The sequence below is a fragment of the Stegodyphus dumicola genome, chromosome 3 (genome assembly GCF_044657685.1).
Source record: "Stegodyphus dumicola isolate Sdum_Otavi_A_Nest chromosome 3, ASM4465768v1".
Taxonomy (NCBI): Eukaryota; Metazoa; Arthropoda; class Arachnida; order Araneae; family Eresidae; genus Stegodyphus; species Stegodyphus dumicola.
Genome location: NC_140770.1, coordinates 220,888,880 through 220,912,929, shown reverse-complemented (window position 1 = coordinate 220,912,929; position 24,050 = coordinate 220,888,880). Strand labels below are relative to the sequence as shown.

General features: G+C 34.1%; 1 protein-coding gene across 1 annotated transcript in view; it reads left to right on the top strand.

Annotated features, from left to right (window-relative positions):
- Positions 1 to 24,050, top strand: part of LOC118189870 (neural cell adhesion molecule 2-like) — a 616,409-nt gene that overhangs the window by 397,457 nt on the left and 194,902 nt on the right. Inside the window, exon 8 of the mRNA XM_085812484.1 lies at positions 8,930 to 9,229. Within this exon, the coding sequence (XP_085668610.1) occupies positions 8,930 to 9,229 (300 nt within the window). The remainder of the gene's footprint in view (positions 1 to 8,929; positions 9,230 to 24,050) is intronic.

The window sequence follows — 24,050 nt, the reverse complement described above, 5'->3', positions numbered from 1 at the left end:
TCTTTGAACCATGTTCTAAGATTTTTTTTTTCCTTTTCTTTGATGAAAATAAATTTATCTCTCAATATTGCGGTCATTTAAATATACCCAAGATTACTTTTTTACACCACATTTTTCTATTTTTGTCCGAATAATTGTTTCTCATAGAAAATTCTGCAGCGGGTTGGGCTTCCAGCAGTATGTCATGGAGATCTACAATGCACCTTACTTTTTTTGTTTGCCTTTATAAGATTAAAATCAGTATTAATCACTTACACTTGACACTGATCATATTAATGATTATGCAACTGTCTTTTGACTTCCAAGATTTTCTTTTAATATTAAAATTCATACCTTTGCAATATTCGAAACATTCCGCTTTTCCCTTGGATATGTATTTTTAACAATTTTTTATCCAGGAAGCCAAAATTTGACTCCCCCTTTTATTATTCACAATATTAGCTATCGTTGCTTTAGAATACCGAAAAATCATGGCTTTCACAGCATTTTCTAATAACCAAATATGATTAATTTTCTTCGGAAAGAGCACAAGCATAGACTTCCGTTCTTGTTCTTTGCATCCTTGTATGAAGTAAAAAGGAAGTAATGCAATCGCGAAACGTTTCAGGCAGCATGTTTCAACGAAAATATCCATTTTGACTGCTATCGAATGCAATGTAACGATGTTTTTGCGTGACATCTGTACGTATAAGGACACAATAAAAGACTCTTTTTTCCTTCAAAAAATTATAAAACTGCTTTAAAATGAATTCTGAAGAGAATTTTTTGTGGTGTCTGTACGTACGTACGTACGTACGTATCTTGCATAACTCAAAACCGAGTAGCCTCAGAACGTGAAAATTTTGTATATAGGACTGCTATAACATGTAGATGTGCACCTCGTATTTTGGTTGCAATCGGCCGCACCAAACGTATATAAATATTCATTTTCAGCTACTTTACTCTTATATGTTTGTAAATTCTGCATTTTTTGCTTTAAAAATGATTGAATTATGTTGTTCTTATCTTCCGGTTAAGGTTTTCATGCCTTTAGGAAATTTGCAAGTATTTGTAGAGTTATCAACAATTTAAAAGCTGTTTTAGTGCGGTTAAGCCTAATTTTTAAATACCATGGCGGATATGTTCATTTACATTTGAAAGAGCAGAATAGTAGATTTGTTGCCAATGTAGAGAGACTAAGCTTCGCAACAATAAAGATAACAACTTCATTTATTATTGTGAATTAAGTCATGCTTAATCATTTCTGGAATTTTTTCGAGGAAACAAGTGTTTAAAATTTACTTCATAATTTTTAATCTAGATATTTAGAGCCTTTTCGCGAAGTCAAAACTGAATTAATTGAATGAGAAATACTGAATCGTCTGTCAAAGACTGTTTATATTTAGTTTTGTTTGCTTAATTTATTTTATAAATCGTTATAGATTTATTATAGTATTTGAATGTGGCAACGATTAGATCATTCTTCAAATGATATAAATTTTGTGCATTCTGATTTATAATATGAACGAAATATGTTAAGTGAACCTAGCGCCAGAGTGTCGCTATGGTAAACAAATAGAGTAAATTTTAAAGAGTGCTTTTATTCTGTTGTGGTTTATGCGCTATCGACGAAGTAGATTTAATTCAATCCAATAAGTTTAAATGAAATGGAAGAAAAAATGCGTATAATTTAATATTTCATGCAAGGAAGTCATGCGGTGTACACGTCAGATTTTTTTAAAGTGTCATTTTTCACGAAAAAAAAAATTTCAAAAAGAAGACGGTAATTTGCACTTTCCAAAATATAGTGGCATTAAAAATATGTTTTTCCAAGCAGGCAATTTTTTTTTATCTCAAAGCAAAGTCGTCTCGAAAATGAGCGAACAGATTCTGAAGTCGTACAGGAATTCAGTCAAATGTCACTTCATACTGATATTTCTACGTAAATTAATTTCACTAGTAGCTGAAATCCTAGCGTGCGACGTCATGCACTTTCGACAAGAATATGGGATCCTTTGTTAGAAAAGCAGACTGCCATTGAAATCTTCTTCTCTACGTTTAGGATTAGAATTTTCCCAGCTAAGTTTCCTCTCAAATGGGGATTTGTTATTGATTTAGAGGTTTCCCATAAAGAAATTTTTCCAGGCTGATTCAGACATTCCAATGTTTACTGTGAATGTTTTAAAGGTGTCCGATAAGAAGAGTTTGACAGGAAGTTTCGTAGAAGGTTGTCGAATGAAAGTCTTCGAATACTTGCTACATTCTTCATTTATCGCTTTTAACTGAACTGTGAATCTCTATTAGCTCTGTTTTAATTATTGATCTTTCTCAGTACTTGCGAAAGTGTCTTCTATATACCTAATAAGAATGAAATGAATTTCTGTGTATCGCAATAAAGCGTTGGTTCATTAATTTAGTAAATAAATGTTCAGTAAATTAATTAAAACTTTTCGCCTCAATTTCGAGACGACAGGCTGAGAATTGTGTTAGAGAATGTGATGGCACTGATTTCCGTAAGTTTACGTAGAATGTTTGTTTGAAGTACATTTTCTAAACAGATGAAATAAACTTTCATATGTATGTTAAAATGACCTAAATCATATCGTATATGTATGCGTTTTAATATAGAGATAATGCATTTTGTTTGCCTGTTTGTATAATTTCTTAGCAAGACACACAAAAGCCTACAAGGATGGCTGTCTTCGTACAACAGAAGACTTATTCGTACAACAGAAGGCATATTGGGGTGAATACTCGTTACACACAAGGAAATGCCTGAAGACCCCCTTTTTACAGCCCCCTTTGTCTTTCGAATTTGAATACAGATCGAGCTACTTTTCTGTAAAGTTTTGTTTAGTGCACGTGGCACATTTTGTACATACATTCTGTAGTCATGGTATCACGGGTAAAGCAAGGAAATATTTACAGTTCTTATGTGAATTCTCATTCATTCAGTTAAAACGTGAATAAATGCTATGATTTTTTTTTAATACGAATTAATGTTGCGTCAAATTTTGACTCTAGTTTATTTCTACACTTAATGGTAAAGATTTCTAGAATAAATGTCATTCAAATAATTTCTCTAAAACACTAAATAGAACAATGCTTTTTCACTAAAACATGGCGAAATATCAGTTTTATAACATAAAACTGATGACATTATGTAATTTTGTTTTCTGAAGTAAGATAAATTATTTTAAATTGCATTTGTGACTGGATATAAATACTTCAGAACATGCTAAAGATTCTGTAGTCAAGTGTATTGCACACAATAAAAAGCCAGAATGAACTGCAATCATAGTTTTTTGTCATCCAAATACAAAGCTTCGAAACGCAATACGTTATTCATATATCTCCACTGCGGTTGCCAATAGAATGAAGCTTGCTACACCACATCGACTCGAAAAGTACATATTTCGTTAGATGTTATGGTCTAATACTGTTGCGTGCGTACGGGTTCGTTATGAAATGAATGCACAAGTCCGATGAAAAATAAACAAAAATTTATTATTATCACAACAAAAATGTTTAAATTTTCTCAAATTATCATGCAGTATTATAATATCTCACAGTAGTTATCTTTTAACTAATCAAATGTCCAATAAAACGTAATTCAAAACAGTTAAAGAACGCTAATCCGCGAATTCGCTACAATCAACAAGAGCAGTTTTCTAAACAACAACAAACTAAGCAACTACTACGAACTGAGATATTTTCCTCCTTTTATAAGATTTTAAAATCACGCGCTAGAATTTTCCAGTACTTTCTCGAAATCAAAAAGAGATATTTATTTATTTAATGCACGCGCTCTTGTATTTTCAATTTTCCGGCTTAGCTTTCTTTTAATATTCGTCACGCGCTGCACTGCGCGGGAAATAAAACCATTTAATTTATAATTGAACTAACATTAGCTTTTTAAATACCAAATTCGTAACACTGCCCCCTTCCCAAGGACTGCACGTCCCCCCAATAAGTACCATCCCTGGACAGGAAGCTAAACTTACAACTGTGGCATAAATGCATTAATAAGCATTACATTACAATAATAAACAACATGAACAATAAATGCAATACATAAAACAAATCAAATGCTATCAAATACAAATCAAATACACATTTAAAAACAAAATGGACCATGGTCTTATACTATTTACAATTATTTACATTATGTACTATGGCAATAGTAATGAGCTAACCTGTCGTAATGAACGACTTTAGGTTTAGAGTTCGAAGACTTACGAATCCGAACCACGACGTCATTCAGCCTGTTTAGGACTGTGTACGGCCCATCCCAAGGTGACTGTAATTTCGGACAAAGTCTTCCGTCGAGTCGGATTCCACAACCACACCTTGTCTCCTTTGTTGGATCTATGTCTAGTAGCTCATGTGTCGCATCTGGTCTTCATTTTCTCCGTCGCCAAGTTGACTCGCTTTCGTGCAGAACGATGCATCCTCTCAAACCGGGCCTGGGCATCTTGGATGTGTTCCTCAGGCGATGAAGGCGCATCCGTAGGGCGACTAAACAGGCGGTCACAAGGCAGACGAAGGTCTTGACCGAAGAGCTTCTCAGATGGAGAATAGCTGGTAGTCTTGCGTTTCTTTTCGACCCTGGTATGATTTCGGCAGCTTCCCGAGCTCGATCTTTCGGACAAGGCGTCGACATTTCCAGGCGAGGATCCCTTTTGAGCATGGATAGTCATGCCATCAGATGCTGAAAGCAGCTTATTGTTTTTGAAATCTAAGGAAAAATTGTATTTCCTTAAAAAGTCCAATCCGAGTATGCATGGATCTGTAATATCCGCCACATATGCCGTGTGATGGTAGGCGGCATTTCCAAACGTGATGTTTACGTTTAACTTCCCAGTTATGTCGATCTTGTCACCAGACGCAGTCTGAAGGGTAACAGAGGATGGCGTCCAAATAAGTTTATCTTTAAACTGTTCAGCTAAATCTTTCCTAATGATGGTAACATTAGCTCCTGTGTCAACGATCATATTGCAAGGAACTCCATCGATATTCCCATTGATGGACAGTCCGTTATTGTTGCCACTCACTATAGAGACCTTAAGCGCTTTAAAACAGGGTTTTTCATTATCTGGCAACCTCCGTTCCTTGATATGGTCATTAATTTGTTTCCTGCGTCGTTGCTCAGAAATTGTCTCAATTTTCGTACCCTGGGGTGTTCTGCAATTCTTTCGTACGTGGCCTTCAGCTCCACAGTTCCAGCACTTTGGTTTCTTGTCAGTCCTTTTCCTTCCCGTGGCATTTAATTGTCTGTTTAAATCGTATGCCTTATTTTCCGTGCTCTGGGGAGTTCTGCAGTTCCTTCTTAGGTGGCTTTCAACACCGCAATTCCAGCACTTTAGGGTCGGTTTCGTTTCACCACTATTCCGTCTTAAAGCATTCACTGGTCTTGTCAACTCATCCGTTTTATTATCCGTGCCCTGGGGTGTTCTGCAGTGCCGTCGTAGGTGACCTTCAGAACCACATCTCCAACATCTTACAGCCACTTTGTTTAAATGCTACTCCGCTTCAAAGCATCGACTTGTCTGGATAAATCATCTAAACGAGCCTTCAATTGGGGACCAATTGATGGCTGGTCGTGGACTCGTGGACAACCTGGGTTGTGGACTCGCACAGCTCTGACTGGGTAGCGATCTCTAAGAGTTGCTTGCTGGGCTGCCTCCAATTTCACGGCGTACAACAGAGCGCTTTTTACATCCTTTACATCTGCCATTCGTATTTCCTTCTGTATTTCCGGATCCCGGATTCCATCGATGAAATATTGCAGGGACAGGATTTCCCTTGTTTCTGTCGGGCACTCCGAAAAGGCGTGATGTGACAGCCTTTCAACATCCGTGGCGAGCTCCTGAAGTGTTTCGTTAGGCTTCTGTTGACGAGATTTTAATTGGAGCCTGCTGTAGTCTTTTAAACACTTCTCCCCAAAGCGCAACTCCAAGGCGCAGACAGAGCTTCGAAATCTAACCTTTTGTTTTCCGGAAGAGTCTGAAGGATATCCGCTGCGTCTGCTCTCAGAGAAGCGGCCTGATGACAGGCCTTAGCTTGGGAATCCCATCCATTCGCATCCGCCACGATAGAAAAATGTGTCTTATACACCTGCCAGGAGGTCTTCCCATCATATGTGGATAGCTTCAGAGGTGGACGAGCAGGCATTGGTAAGAATTTAAAATTATCACTCCTGCTCCCTGCCGACGCTACGAATTTCTTTAAAGTATTCATTTCTTTGGCAACTGCAGAAACTCTCTCATCAATTTGTTGTTCGATTTGGTGTTGGACGGCACAAACTCTTCCTTCAATTCGTTCCTCCACAGCAGAAACTCTCCCTTCTATATGTTCTTTTACGGAAGAAACTCTTTCTTCTATTTCTTCTTTCACCGAAGAAACTCTTTCTTCAATATGATATTTTACGGAAGAAGCATTTTCTTCAATATGTCCAACTTTATTTTCAACTGCGTCAATTCTGCTTTCCATAGCTTCAAATTTATTTTCTATTATGCAAGTAATTTCTCTTTTCATTTCTTCTTGACCAGCTTGAACGGCTTTCATTTCGTCCTTAACGGATTCCTGGCCCAATTTCATTTCTTCCTTAACGGATTCCTGGCCCAATTTCATTTCCTCTTTAATTTCTTCTTTAAATGAGGCAAAGGCTGATATTAACTGCCTTAATTGCTCTTCCATCGCTCTTGTTATTGGCATTCAAATCCCACTTCTGACACCAAAAATTGTTGCGTGCGTACGGGTTCGTTATGAAATGAATGCACAAGTCCGATGAAAAGTGAACAAAAATTTATTATTATTACAACAAAAATGTTTAAATTTTCTCAAATTATCATGCAGTATTACAATATCTCACAGTAGTTATCTTTTAACTACTCAAATGTACAATAGAACGTAATTCAAAACTGCTAAAGAACGCTAATCCGCGAATTCGCTGTAATCAACAACAGCAGTTTTCTAAACAACAACAAACTAAGCAACTGATACAAACTGAGATGTTTTCCTCCTTTTATAAGATTTTAAAATCACGCGCTAGAATTTTCCAGTACTTTCTCGAAATCAAAAAGAGATATTTATTTATTTGATGCACGCGCTCTTGTATTTTCAATTTTCCGGCTTAGCTTTCTTTTAATATTCGTCACGCGCTGCACTGCGCGAGAAAGAAAACCATTTAATTTATAATTGAACTAACATTAGCTTTTTAAATACCAAATTCGTAACATTACGTTAGAAATAAAATGATATAACAAAACGTAACCAACGTGCCTGAATGCTTAAAACATTATACGATCTGGCAACTGTTAATAAAATTTTAAAAATAACTTTTTTAAAAAGGCTTATTTTACACTTAATTTCATTTACAAATTTCTATTTAATATAAAAAGAGTTTCCGCCATTCATTAGAAACATCCTTTTAAAATAATGTTAACCGAAAGTAATGCTATTTGCCATTTTTACTTCAGTTTTATATCTCTTCATTCCATTAAATAGCATCTAAGTGTTTTAAAGGTAATTTGCAACAGCAATAAAAAAAAATTAAAAAGTACAACTTACCGCACTGATGTTTTACATTAAAAAGAAATATGGGCTTCCGTTCTTGATTAAGCGAAGTAAAAAAATAATGGTGTCAACAGAAGAGAAATTAAATCTTTTCCCATTGGTGTTGCATAGAATACGTACTCAAGTACTGAATGGAAAACTGCCTGGGTATTATAGTGATTTTTCTCATATGTAAAGCAAATATAAGGAGTATTGCTTAGAACAGCATTCATGTTGACATTTCGCCCTTAGCTAGGTAGCTCTTCGATTCATTTTATTAATTAAATAATCAGGTATTCTACGTAGTAAGAAGTGGAGAAGTCCAAACTCAGTGTTTAAAGATTGTAAGTAAGCTTAGCAATTTTGTTACACAAAAATTGTTGCATTCTTAGAAAGCAATACTAGGGAGGTGAGGTTTTAGTATGTCAGATGAAACATATCTCATTAGTTCGTTAAACAAAATAAGCAAACAAGGACAAATTACGGTATAAACCATATCAAAATATTGAATTTTTACTAGGGAAATAAACAATGCGCTTGAAAATCGTTTTTTGGGTGTTACGTGTTAACTCAACCACCTTAGTAGAAGTCGCCAAATTTTCAGAATGGTGCCAAACGCTGGCAACCATGCACATGAAAATTCGTCTGGCAACCATGCTCATAGCAATCCTTCAGTCAAGGACTCCGTCATTTTCGAATGTTATCTTTTTTGTTGTATTCGAAGTTCCAGCGGTTTTTATAAACAATCGTGATACTTTTATCTTAGTTTTAAAATACGAGTTTGTGGAATTTGCCAGCAATCGCGGAAACTACGGTAAAATTTTTTCAGGAATACAGAATTTTGCAGAAAACTTCTAAAGGGAATAACGAGGAAATGCGTTTCCTGTGCAGTCACCGTTGCCTAGGGTTGCACGATGTCGAGCCTCCGCAATTCACTGATTTTTTATAGCAAAGACAAGTTGCTGTGTACTTTAGGAGATGAACGGCGCACAAGAATTACAGGAAGATTTGAAGAAGAATATGTTTTATTTTCATTATGTATCAGGAAATCCTTATTAAATAATTCTAATTTGTATTTCAATTGCTAAAGTATATTTTCTTTTCATATGTTGACAATGCTTACCGAATTGCGACAAATATAGATAGTTTGAAAATTTTCTAAAAAAGGCACGAATACCGCAAAGTTGCAACCGATCAGAAACTTTTACCATTTCATATGTTATAAAAAATCGCCAAATTAAGGGAAGGTGGTTGCGTTAATACATAAGTACGTTTTGCGATATTAAATGTGCTTTATATTAGAGTTATGTATTTTTCATTGCATTCCCTATCGCACTGAAGTTTTGCGTATATTATAAAATTTAATAATAATTATCCCGATTCTTTATTCCAGGAGTACCAGAGGAGCCAAGAAATTGCGAAGTTAGCAACAGAACATCTGACTGCATTTCACTATTGTGTGAAAGTGGGGAAGATGGAGGTCTTCAACAAATTTTCCAGCTTGAAGTCATGAGCACAGACTCGGATAAATTTCTAGCCAATCTAACATCGCGTTCTTCACCTGCATTCGTCGTTTGTTCCCTTCCACCTAAAGAATCTTTGATACTCGTCGTATATGCGATTAACAGCAAAGGGAGAAGTAAACAAGTTGCTATACATTCCAGTACACTTGCCGGAACTTCGGATGAGGGAGGTAAGAAATAACTAAAATTTCAAGTAACGTAAACTTCGTTAACAGTAAACCTTGAAAAATGATTTAAAAGAATTCGAATGTTTCTGAACGCTTTATAGGTAAGTAATGCATAATTGTAAACGGACGTGATTAATTTTTATATGGCAGCACAAGATGTTATTAGTCGAAAGTACTTTACCCCGAAAGGTCTCCAAACGGCATTTTGGCTTCGACTCACTAAAAGCGTTAAACTTAACTAAAAGGCGACACTCTCCCTTAATTTGGCTACTGTTATTTGATAATGAATTGTTTTGTTCCCCTTTCCAAGTCAAGTAATTAAAGTCAATAACAATGGCTACCTTTTTAGCACTTTAAATTTAAATTTTACTTTTAAGAATTAGGTTTAAAATAATATTTCTGTTCAGCGTATTCAAATTATTTTTATTACAATAGTAATCTAACTTACTTACGAAATTATCTAAATTATTTAAAATATTGACTCAAATGTATTCCAATAATTCATCGCATTAATTAAATTTATGTTTTTTGGGGATAATATACAAAAATATTTTCTAGTAATAAGTTATATATATATTTAAAAACAATTAAAAGATCAATGCTTTAAGACTTTCTTTGTTATGTGCATAGACAATTAATGATTACGTTTAATTTGTGTGAACCATCTGTAATTTGACTATGCATATCAAAAGTCAAATTATATATATTCAAAAGGCAATCTATATTTTATTTGCCTTTCCTAATTATTTAAGAAAATCGCTATGTTTTTGCACCTACATTTGTAAAATGCACCATACACATGTTTAAAATTAAACTGAGACTTCAATGAAAATTTTAATGAAACAGAAACAACATGCAAAGCTGTCCAATGCTATATAGCTTACACGATGCTGTTCAGAATTTTAAAATTATTAAAATGGTCTTGTCCTAAAAATCTGGAATAAAATATTTCTTTTGAAAATTTTAAAACATTTAAATAATTTCGAAAATGGATCTGTTTATAAAAATACAGCTGTGAAAAAATTAATATAGTATGTATAGGAATGACAATTTTTTAATTAATTTTTAATTATTTTATTTAAAATTATTAACAGTTATTAACTCTGTTACAGCAGAATTTCGTGCAAATGAGAATATGCATAAAAAGCTAAAAAACTCCCTTTATTCATTACAGTATAAAATGATGCATATCAGTTAAATATTTATTTCGAAAATTTTAAATACATTGGCTAAAACTAAATAATAAATTCCAGGGAGCAATGGCCATATCTGTAGTTCCCAAATTCATTTCCTGGTCGCTTTAGTCAGGAATACATTCACGCATTTCTTGAGTAACATTAAGATTTAACAAATATTCAAATTCAGGGTAATACTGCTTTCACAATGAAGCTAGATGTGGAAATTACCCCAAAAGGCGAATTCCATTCCACGGCCGAATGACAGTTAGTGGTTCGATTCACTAAGAGCTCTCATGGATATTACTTATCTGCTGCTGGAAAGTAGACGCCATATAAAATGTGCAAGGAAAATCGTCTCGTAAAGTAATAGTGCCGCCTTTGCTTTTAAATTTCAGATATAAAATTCGAAGGCGATAACGTATTATACCGTCTTTATCGATCCTAAGAAAGTTTTGGCCACGTTAGAAAGAACCAAAAGTTGTTTTCGATGTTAAATAAACCTCAGATTCAATATGCGGTTCTTTTAAAATATTTATCAACTCAAAATTTTGGCACTTCATTTTCAAAGTTTTCACGAAAACGAACGGATGTATTTCTAATTAAACACTTTTTAGTTCTAATGTTTAACATCTACTTTGGACACTAAAAAGTATCCCCTATAAAATCAAAGTTTTGGTATTCACAAATAGATTAGAAATTATTGCTTGTCATGAGATTATTATTAATGATCAGTCTTTCTTGTATCGTATGTATTCTATAATAAGTTGTAAAACACTTTTAAATGTTATTTGAAACATTTGGATTTTTCAATAGTTAAATCATTTTCCTTTATTTTTTCGGGATGATTAGTTTATTCTTCTTTAAAGTACAACTAGAAACATCAATAACCTTTCCTTTTTTTAGGAAGACCAGGACCTAAATATCTCATCAATCAGTCTATAAAAACTGAAATCTCAAACCAAGAACCCAGTCATATTACCTTATAGTTCAACCTTTAATAACACAATATAAAATGCTATTTGTAAATCCATAGAATATTTTAAGGATTCATTACCAATAAGCTCTGCAACCGATATTAAATTTTATTGAATGACATTATCAATAATCTCACTAGACTTATTTAACATATGCTCGAGGTGTTCATTTTTGAAACGCTGTCGGCATCTAGTATGGTATGAAAATTTTTTGACTAACATATGTGTCAGGTTACCATGACCAACAGGAACCACCACTTCAATGAAGGTGTTTCGAAGGTTCTGAAACTTAGTGGCGATCAGAGGACTATAAGCAATATATCAGGTTGTACGGAAAATAATGCAGGTTTTTGCAATTGTTTATCTTTCCTGTGCATTTTTAGCAACAAAAGTATTTTGAATTAATTGGTTTATATATCATTTTGAAATTTTATTTTCTTTCTATAGTTCTATAATAATCACTTTGTTCCAAAATTATTTTCAAAAATATTTACTAGGTGTTTTTGTTTAGATGTCAAAACGGGATTTTCAGCAAATTTACTTTTATGAGTACAAGCTAGGGCACAGCGCAGCGCAAACGGCTCGAAATGTCAAAGAAATGTGGGATGAGAAACGTGTTAATGTATCAAAAGTTCAACAGTGATACCAAAAGCTTTGTCATTGAGAATTTGACCTAGAAGATCAAGAGCATCGTGGACGCTCTTCAGCTGTTGATGACGATGATTTGAAGACTTTAGTTGAAACAAACCCGTACATAGCTGTTCGAGAGCTTGACGTAAGCAAAACAACGATTTCTGATCACTTAAATCGTACAGGAAAGTCAAAGAAGCTCGATAAGTGGGTGTCTCACGAATTGATCGAAACCAAAAACAAAAAAACAAAACAAAAAAAAACAAAAAAAAAAAAAACCGCCGTTTTGAAGTATCATCTGCTCTTCTTCTTCACAACAAAAAAGATCCTTTTCTTGATTGAATTGCTACGTGCGATGAAACGTGGATTCTCTCCAACAACTGGCAACATTCAGCTCAGTGGATGGACCGCGGTCAGACACCACAACACTTTCCAAAGCCAAATTTGCACCAAAAGAAAATTATAAAGACTGTTTGGTGGTCTGAGGCCGGTCTCATCGACCACAGCTTCGTAAATCTGGGCGAAACGATTACGGCAGATAAGTACTGTCAGCTAATCAACAAAATGCACCAAAAATTACAACGCATGTGCTCGGCATTGGTCAACAGAAAGCGGCCAGTTCTTCTGCATGACGATGCTCGACCGCACTTTGTGCAACTGACCCTACAGAAAAATTGGACGAATAGGGATATGAGACTCTCCTTCTTCCCCCATATTCGCCTGACCTCTCGCCGACGGAAAACCACTTTTTCAAATATCTGGATAACATTCTGCAGAAGAAATGCTTCAGAAACCAAGACGAGGTCAAAAACGCCTTTGACAACTTTATCGCGTCCAGAATTCTGAAATTTTATTCTACTGGCATAAATAAACTTGTCTCTTGTTGGCATAAATACATTAAGTCGGCTGGTGCTTATTTTTATTAATAAAATTGTTTTTTATTTGAGCTATGATACTTTAAAGATATAGGTTGAAGACCTGCATTATTTTCCGGACAACCTAATACCGGACAAAACTGGGAAGGTAAAATCGCATAACCTGACGTGGTCACCTTATTGACAAATAATCAACTTGTCCTTTGCGCCTTATCCAAAAAGTAACAAATTTTAATTCAAATACTCTACGCAATGGTTTCTATCCTAGTGACAAATTTTGGCCGATATGTTCTTTTAAATATATTCGATAATTATTTTTACAATAGTAAGTTGGTAATTCTTTTGTTAAAAGGAGTATTCCTTCGTTAGCGGCATAAGCAAGATTTCCAAAAGTCCAAGTAATTCTTCTTAATATTGAATTTATGGTTGGCGTAACAACTAAAGTTAATGCATTACATATTAATAAAGTATGTAATAAAATTTATTGATATTTGCTATACTTCAGTATGACAAGATCTGCCATCGATTTCACTTTTCACATTCTTGCCGCCAAATAGTACAACCCAGCATTATATTAAAGAAATTAAATAATGAAGAATCTGCATGGATGTATGCACGTTTCTCGCATTGTGAAAAAGCAATTGTACCTAGAGATATCAAATTTTGAATAACGTAGTTCTTCACTCAAATATGGGTATCTTGAAACCCAGATTTAGGATTTGGAATCTGTTTCATTACCTTGTTTTATTACCTGTAAAATGTTAAAAAAAGTTTGATTAACAAACTCAACGATTTCAAAGCGTTCCATTAACATTACCATCGCCTGCATCTTCTAATACGACCATCGCCTGCATCTTCTAATACGTATATTTTATGCGTCAGGTTCGAAAAACATGATATTTAATAAATAAACGTAGCACACAAAAATGTTAGAAAAATGCCCCTTTGGATGTAATATAAAATTTGAAAGCTTTCAGATTTTATTTTTATTACATAGGTTCAATATATTAATAAAAAATCAGAAAATATTATCGACATATAACAAGAAGAAAATTTGGAATATTATTAACTATTTGAAATTATATTCGCCTTTCATTAATTAATATAATAATTTTAGTGTTTTTTTTTTTTTTTTTTTTTTTTTTCAAATTTTTTATGATCTAAGAGGAGATACTTGTTCAGTTATTTAAATGGTAATTTTATATTGAAATGCACTGGAAGCATAATAACATAATCTACTCGTATCTATTCCAATAAAAGTGACTTTTAAAAAAATATCGGTTAAATATTGTTACGAATTCGGAACTTAAAAAGCTAATGTTAGTTCAATTATAAATTAATTGGTTTTATTTCCCGCGCAGTGCAGCGCGTGACGAATATTAAAAGAAGAAAGCTAAGCCGGAAAATTAAAAATACAAGAGCGCGTGCATTAAATAAATAAATATCTCTTTTTGATTTCGAGAAAGTACTGGAAAATTCTAGCGCGTGATTTTAAAAGCTTATAAAAGGAGGAAAACATCTCAGTTCGTAGGAGTTGCTTAGTTTGTTGTTGTTTAGAAAACTGCTGTTGTTGATTACAGCGAATTCGCGGATTAGCGTTCTTTAGCAGTTTTGAATTACGTTCTATTGTACATTTGAGTAGTTAAAAGATAACTACTGTGAGATATTGTAATACTGCATGATAATTTGAGAAAATTTAAACATTTTTGTTGTAATAATAATAAATTTTTATTCATTTTTCATTTGACTTGTGCATTCATTTCATAACGAACCTGTACGCACGCAACAATTTTTGGTGTCAGAAGTGGGATTTGAATGCCAATAACAAGAGCGATGGAAGAACAATTCAGGCAAATGATGACTGCATTTGCTGCTTTCTAAGAAAAGATGGAAGGGGCCGTCAACTCCGTTAAGGAAGAAATGAAATTGGGCCAGGAATCCGTTAAGGAAGAAATGAAATTGGGCCAGGAATCCGTTAAGGACGAAATGAAAGCCGTTCAAGCTGGTCAAGAAGAAATGAAAAGAGAAATTACCTGCATAATAGAAAATAAATTTGAAGCTATAGAAGGCAGAATTGACACAGTTGAAAATAAAGTTGGACAAATTGAAAAAAAAAAGTTTCTTCCGTAAGAGATCAAATTGAAGAAAGAGTTTTTTCGGTGAAAGAAGAAATAGAAGGAAAAGTTTCTTCTGTAAAAGAACATATAGAAGGGAGAGTTTCTGCTGTGGAGGAACGAATTGAAGGAAGAGTTTGTGCCGTCCAACACCAAATCGAACAACAAATTGATGATAGGGTTTCTGCAGTAGCCAAAGAAGTGGATATTTTAAAGAAATTCGTAGCGACGGCAGGGAATAATAGTGATGGTTTTAAATTCTTACCGATGCCTACTCGTCCATCTCTGAAGCTATCCACATATGATGGGAAGACATCCTGGCAAGTGTATAAAACACAATTTGCTATAGTGGCGGATGCGAATGGATGGGATTCCCAAACTAAGGCCTGCCATCTCGCCGCTTCTTTAAGAGCCGACGCAGCGGATATCCTTCAGACTCTTCCCGAAAACAAAAGGTTAGATTTCGAAGCTCTGTCCGGCGCCTTGGAGCTGCGCTTTGGCGAGAAATGTTTAAAAGACTACAGCAGGCTCCAATTAAAATCTCGTCAACAGAAGCCTAACGAAACACTTCAGGAGCTCGCCACGGATGTTGAAAGGCTGTCACATCACGCCTTTTCGGAGTGCCCGACAGAAACAAGGGAAATCCTGTCCCTGCAATATTTCATCGATGGAATCCGGGATCCGGAAATACAGAAGGAAATACGAATGGCAGATGTAAAGGATGTAAAAAGCGCTCTGTTGTACGCCGTGAAATTGGAGGCAGCCCAGCAAGCAACTCTTAGAGATCGCTACCCAGTCAGAGCTGTGCGAGTCCACAACCCAGGTTGTCCACGAGTCCACGACCAGCCATCAATTGGTCCCCAATTGAAGGCTCGTTTAGATGATTTATCCAAGACAAGTCGATGCTTTGAAGCGGAGTAGCATTTAAACAAAGTGGCTGTAAGATGTTGGAGATGTGGTTCTGAAGGTCACCTACGACGGCACTGCAGAACACCCCAGGGCACGGATAATAAAACGGATGAGTTGACAAGACCAGTGAATGCTTTAAGACGGAATAGTGGTGAAACGAAACCGACCCTAAAGTGCTGGAATTGCGGTGTTGAAAGCCACCTAAGAAGGAACTTCAGAACTCCCCAGAGCACGGAAAATAAGGCATACGATTTAAACAGACAATTAAATGCCACGGGAAGGAAAAGGACTGACAAGAAACCAAAGTGCTGGAACTGTGGAGCTGAAGGCCACGTACGAAAGAATTGCAGAACACCCCAGGGTACGAAAATTGAGACAATTTCTGAGCAACGACGCAGGAAACAAATTAATGACCATATCAAGGAACGGAGGTTGCCAGATAATGAAAAACCCTGTTTTAAAGCGCTTAAGGTCTCTATAGTGAGTGGCAACAATAACGGACTGTCCATCAATAGGAATATCGATGGAGTTCCTTGCAATATGATCGTTGACACAGGAGCTAATGTTACCATCATTAGGAAAGATTTAGCTGAACAGTTTAAAGATAAACTTATTTGGACGCCATCCTCTGTTACCCTTCAGACTGCGTCTGGTGACAAGATTGACATAACTGGGAAGTTAAACGTAAACATCACGTTTGGAAGTGCCGCCTACCATCACACGGCATATGTGGCGGATATTACAGATCCATGCATACTCAGATTGGACTTTTTAAGGAAATACAATTTTTCCTTAGATTTCAAAAACAATAAGCTGCTTTCAGCATCTGATGGCATGACTATCCATGCTCAAAAGGGATCCTCGCCTGGAAATGTCGACGCCTTGTCCGAAAGATCGAGCTCGGGAAGCTGCCGAAATCATACCAGGGTCGAAAAGAAACGCAAGACTACCAGCTATTCTCCATCTGAGAAGCTCTTCGGTCAAGACCTTCGTCTGCCTTGTGACCGCCTGTTTAGTCGCCCTACGGATGCGCCTTCATCGCCTGAGGAACACATCCAAGATGCCCAGGCCCGGTTTGAGAGGATGCATCGTTCTGCACGAAAGCGAGTCAACTTGGCGACGGAGAAAATGAAGACCAGATGCGACACATGAGCTACTAGACATAGATCCAACAAAGGAGACAAGGTGTGGTTGTGGAACCCGATTCAACGAAAAGGACTGAGTCCTAAATTACAGTCACCTTCGGATGGTCCATATACAGTGCTGAACACGAATGACGTCGTGGTTCGGATCCGTGAATCTTCGAACTCTTACGACAGGTTAGCTCATTACTATAGCCATAGTACGTAATGTAAATAATTGTAAATAGTGTAAGACCATGGTCCTTTTTGCTTCTAAATGTGTATTTAGTAATTGATTTGTATTTTGCATTTGATTTGTATTTTGTATTTGATTTGTTTTATTTATTGCATTTATTGTTCATGTTGTTTATTATTGTAATGTAATGCTTATTATTGCATTCATGCTTTAGTTGTAAGTTTGGCTTCCAGTCCAGGGATTGTACTGCCCGGGACGTGCAGTCCTTGGGAAGGGGGCAGTGTTACGAATTCGGAACTTAAAAAGCTAATGTTAGTTCAATTATAAATTAATTGGATTTATTTCCCGCGCAGTGCAGCGCGTGACGAATATTAAAAGAAGAAAGCTAAGCCGGAAAATTAAAAATACAAGAGCGCGTGCATTAAATAAATAAATATCTCTTTTTGATTTCGAGAAAGTACTGGAAAATTCTAGCGCGTGATTTTAAAAGCTTATAAAAGGAGGAAAACATCTCAGTTCGTAGGAGTTGCTTAGTTTGTTGTTGTTTAGAAAACTGCTGTTGTTGATTACAGCGAATTCGCGGATTAGCGTTCTTTAGCTGTTTTGAATTACGTTCTATTGTACATTTGAGTAGTTAAAAGATAACTACTGTGAGATATTGTAATACTGCATGATAATTTGAGAAAATTTAAACATTTTTGTTGTAATAATAATACATTTTTATTCATTTTTCATTTGACTTGTGCATTCATTTCATAACGAACCTGTACGCACGCAACAATATTATTATAAATTACTCAGGTTGAAATACAAGTGAAATTAAGCTCGCATATTCCTTTACATTCAATGTGCTGAACAATGTAAACTTTCAGTTTAAAAATAGATCAAAGGTATTATGTCACGTCGATTTTTTTCTGTTTTCCAGAATAAGATGTTACCCCGACTTAAATAGTGATACTTTTTATGACCCATGGATGATAAATGTCTTGATGGCGAAATTAATGTAACAGGAGGGGAAAAGTAGGAAAACTAAGCCATACAAAGTTTCTAACTCCAAAAGTGATTTTAATCAATTATAATATTGATACCCCTTTACGTTGCGATTTAAGATTTTATTAGTAAGTATAAACAGTAAAAGGTTAAAAATAATAACATGTTTTCAAAATGTTATTGAACAAGGCTACAGAAACTTCACTCAACTAGTGTTTCAATTCTGCTAAACAATGTAATGAAAAAATACACTTCTTAATGTACACTTCAGCGATATAATAAATATTCCTATAAAATGACTAATATATCAAGTAAAGCATCATAAGCTATTCTGTAGCCTAAAAGTATTAATGTAAAATGATGCCCGAAATGAGATCACGGACCGTACATAATGTAATATTTTATTTAATACTTAAGGAACAAAACCTATGAAATCTTAGTTTAAATTATTTAATTACTGTCCTACACTTAATATTAAATAATTTGAAAGGGCATTTAAATTAATTAATCCTGTTATCATTTATCCAGTAACTCTTAATCTTTCAAAGTACATAGAACCTCGTCCTCTCGTATAAAACGTTATTATTAAAACGCTGCTATTTTGTAGCAAATTGTTGTCAAAAAAGCAGTAATAAATGCTAAGCGACGAACTTTGAAAAAAAGCAAGTAATTTACAGAATTCATATTTAATAGGCGGAACAAAAATATACTTCTCCTTACATTTATTAAAAATTTTCTGTTACGGAGAGCAGGTTGTGTTGCTGTCTTGGTACTCGCAAAAAATTCAATATTTTTTCCTCGTGTAATATTTCACATTAACTTTTTTTGGTGCCAGAAATATGTCGTTAAAATGAAAAAGGAAAAAACTTTAATTTGATAAATTTGCTGAGTATTTCTCTTGTGGATTGCTGGAAGTATATTTCCTTAGATATTATTTTTTTAATTAATTAATTTATCCACTTATTTTTATCATTATCATTATTATTTGGTTCAACAGTCATGATAGCAAACGCATAAAATTATTTGAGTATTAAGTAAGTGCTGCAGAATGTTCCACAGATACGGATGCTCGGAATATCGTGCTTTAAATTAGATGTTATTGGTAAAAATTGTCCAGATATCTAAGAAGTGTCTTTATGTGTTTTGTTGAAGCCTTGGAGCAAGTGGGATTTGCAATTTCAGTTAAAGTGTAACTAAAATTTTTGATTTACTTCTAATTATTTCTAGAAGTAATTTTCATTCTAAGAATACCAATAACCAGACATATATAGTTAAATCTCTCTAGACAGCAACGGGTTTTCTCCAATTCAGATTAAGATATTTTTCCGGATAACTCAATATACCTTTCTAGAATTTACGTTTATATTTTTATGGCACCCTTGCTAGAATTTGAAGTATAATTTAAAACACATACAAATAATTTTATGTTTTTAAAGAAAACAAGGCAGCATTTTAAAATTGCCATATATGTTTTACATGAAAATTACAAATATTTTAGTGTAAATGCAAAACTTCGATAGTGGGCTTGCGCAATATGTGTGTAAAATATAAATATGAAAGACAATTGGCAATGGACCTCTAGATTTCTGATTTCAAATATAAATACAACCCCTTCAAGCAAATGAATGTTCCTCGCGATAACCACAATGCGAAAACTCTTGCACAATCGCTGTGCAGGATTCAAACAAAGAGCTCTGAAATTATAAATACTTTGACCATGATGTACGAACCCATTTTGTTGACTGTACTTGCTAACTAAAGGATGTCTCTCCGCCGGGCTGCTTCCATTCATTATTAAAAACGTAATATGTCCGGGAAAATATCAACCGGAATTAGCTAAGTCCCGTTGCTGGCCTATTAATTCAGGTAGTGGAGTGCAGATTATAGTGATGACATAAGAATAGAGTCATGAACAAGTAATAAAGATATGTTCGGGTAACCAAATTAGTTTTGATTCTGCAAAATTTACATCTAGTAAAACGCCACCAATATGTCCGCAATTTCCAATTATTGGCACAGTTCTACTCAATTCTCTCCTTGGATCAACTAATTGTTACATTATCATGTCGACAGCAACGAACTTCAGCTGAAAAATATAATCAACTCTCGATTGTCTAACGGAATTCATAAAGCAGTGATAAAGAAAAGAAAGGAGAGGGGAACTTTCGTTGTTCTGGAAGGAGTATGTAAGCTTTAAAAATATGACAAAAAGGTATTATGAAATTAAATTTAATTGGAACAAATTGACAATAAACCTGTAATGCCATAATTTTTAAAACAAAAACAAGCTCCTTCAGCACTTCTATACTACGTCACTGTCATCACTTTTTCCGTGTAATTTCTCTTCACTACAGTAAACCTCTGCCTAATTGATGTCTAGGAAAGTAACCGAGTTTAGGAATAACTCCATTTCACCTTTTGCTTGCCCTGCTGCCTGGAAAAACTTCGTTTCTTACTTCGTAATACTTTTTCTCTTTTGTTCAAAAATGTAAACGCATTTCCTATAAATTTTGGCGTGCAGTTTACATCCATTGTGCTGTACCAATCAAGGATATATAATGAAAAATTAAGATGTAATTAAAAAGTAGTTTCAAAAGGGTTTAATTCCGCCCGTTTGCCTGAAACTTCATCATTTCATCTACAGCGCAGTAACTTCAAGCTATCGTAAATCCACTTTGTCTATCCCCACTTTAGTCTTGCAATCATTTTATCTCATCATACTCCTCTAACCCATTGTATACACATATATAATTCCTTCTGCGGGCTCCTCATCAGCTTTCATTTTAGAAGTTCTGCTGTAAACTATATTCCATGTAATTACTGATAGCGAGCGTTCATCAGAAAGGCAAGAGCCACGTAAATAATACAAATTCGTTCTTAGAAATCTGCTTTAGCATTGATGACGGAGATTTACTGCATTATGACAAAGCGAATCATTTGCAGAAAGTGCAAACGAAAGACTGTACGGTAAGCAATGATGCCTTTGTATGCTCTCACACGGTAAAGCAATGGTGCCTTTGTCTGCTTTGTCAACAGTTATACGTAATTATTTCAAAACAAATACAGAAGAAAGATGGGAAGAAAATTTGTTGAAAACTGCTAATGGAACTTATTTGGCATTTTCTAAATAAATCTTATCTACAATTCTGATTTCTGATTACACTTTAGGATGCAAATTTGCACATGTTTCTTTTTAATGCTTCCTTTTAAAACAGCAACTTAGAAACATGCAAAGTAAAAGTGTAAGTAATAAAAGTAATCAAATATAAGTAAGATAAAGTATTGTGCAATATTTTATAATATAGTATAACGTAATAAAGTAAATAATAAAATATATGTAGTAAAGTAAGCAATAAAATTCTTTATTTCTCAAAACGGCTATTTGTCTGGAAATGCGATTTTTTGTCTTCCATTTTAAATGCGTTCTTTCACGTTTGATTCGAATCCGTTGCCATTGAGAACGTGATATATTATACTTTCATATTTCATCTGTTTGTAATTAATAAGCAAATTAAGCCATTTAATAACAAATAATGCACGTAATGTTTAGTCTTAGATGTAACGGTGTAGAAACTTTTGAATGCATAAATGTTGATCTATAAAAAGAACATCAGACTTGGCAGCCGAAGGAATCTAAATATTCATTTTTGTTTCAATTACCATTTACAGCCACAATCCGCTTGACAATCTATTCGTGCCTATTTTCAGAATATTTACTCTTTTGATATTGTTGCTATAGGGAAACGGCGACGCGGCAACAGAAGTAGAAGTAAAGTGTGTAATTATCCAATATGGCAGCTGATTAAGAGAAAAGCTTCGGTTCAGGAAATTTTAAGTTCCGAATTAGCTACGTCATCATCGTTATGTAAGAGTCATTAAAGGATTGATATAGAAATGTCGCAGTTCAGAAAACGTTATCGCTATGTTTAGAGTACAAAAGAAAGTTCCCAAATTAAAATAAGGCATTATAGGGCTATTGCGTAATTAAATTTATAATTATTATTTACATATTTCTTGTCTTACATGCGTATTTAATTTTTTTTACTTTTAAATACATAAATATTAAATTTGCATTTAAGGGATATAAATAATAATGCATTTATTTCAGGACATATCTAATTAAAAACATTAAATATTTTTATGGAATTCAAATACATATTTTTTCATTTTGAAAATATATAGAAGATATATAGAGTTGTCACGTTAGTCTAGATGCATATTCATCCAATGTTCTATAAAAATATTTCGCTATTCCACCTCAGCTATCTCTGTCTATAATTCCAAATGATAAGCAATTTTAAACTTTAAAAGAGCTTTTTTGGGAGGATCGTTACGATTCGATTTTTTTTATTAATTTCTTTTTAAAATTTTAATCTTTTCCCTTTGTAACTGTGCTTTATGCGGTTGTATTTTCGCTTAGATGTTTACTTTATGAAACGTTTCTTTTTTTCGAAAGATTTAGAGATATATTACATTATTAAATGTTGACTGATTTGTTTACACATATTGCTATTTTTATAACATTTCCTTCTTAATAAGGCATTATTGGTTAAAAAGCAAATATATATTTTTATGTCATCTCTCAACTTGCAGTGCGAATTTGTGGACGAAGAGATTTTCCCTAATCCAAATAATACTCAGAATATGATATCTCCTGTATCGATTTCGATCGATTGAGAGAAAGACACATTTTGTATGTCCTGACGTCAAGTAGCACTTTGAGGAATGACTGTCTATAAAAATGTCTTAAGAATTTCTGGTTAGATGCCCGTAAGGAATTCGGAAACCTGAAAAACGAAATCATAAATACTTGACATACGAATATGTCCTATGATTTACTTTTATGAGACTCGAGATTTGAACTGAGGGATTTCAAAACTGAAAAGAGTACGAAGCTCCATGATGGCGGGTTATTGACGTGATGTTCTGTGATTTCAACAGACCATATTGAGAATAATAAGAGATTTTAGTGAATAAGTCAACAAATCTCGGTTATCTCTGTCACAAGAAAAAGTTCCTTTCTGTCATAAGATGAAAGAATTAATGAACCGAAATAAAAGCATTTTTGAAGAAATTTCAAGAAATAAAATTTTCATTAAAGAATTATATTTGCATCTTTGCACTTATTAGAAAAAATGAATGAACAAAATGAATACAGAAAAGGACGTAATTATGAGTATTATTATGTAATTTAGGCTTCTCGTGGTATATTGTTTCCTTATCTATTAAATGCAGCTAAAGACAATACTTAAAATTTTATTTTGTCAGATTTAACTTAAAATACTGTTTTGTGTGAAATATATTGATTCTGATCAAATATTTCTACAGGTTCTCATAAAATAATCTGCTATATGAAACACAGTTGTGAGTAAAATAAATGTTCTTGGAAAATAAATTTTCGTTTAGGTTTATGATTTGCTGTAAGTATTAAAGATTAATCATTATATTCCCCAAAGGTATAATACAAAATATATTTTCTTCATGTGAAACGCTTTTTTATCGTGTGTTTCCAAGTTAAAACTGTAAAAGATTGACTTTCTGTATAACTTACTAGAAACATAAATTGTCGTAAATTTGTGTTTTGATGTAGATAATTAAGTTCAATTAAAGTAATTCTGTACTAAACGTAATATATGATGTCAAACGTACCTCATATTACTCCCCATTACACTTTTAAATTTACATAAAGTTCACACTTTTGCAAATGTCTTGTCTTTTTTCCTTGCTGTTAACTAAAAGTTTATTTTAGTGTCTTGAATCCAAATGTGATATTCATTTTTCATTATTACATATACCAATTCTTCACCAATTTTTCCATACTGTACAAAACATCTCAT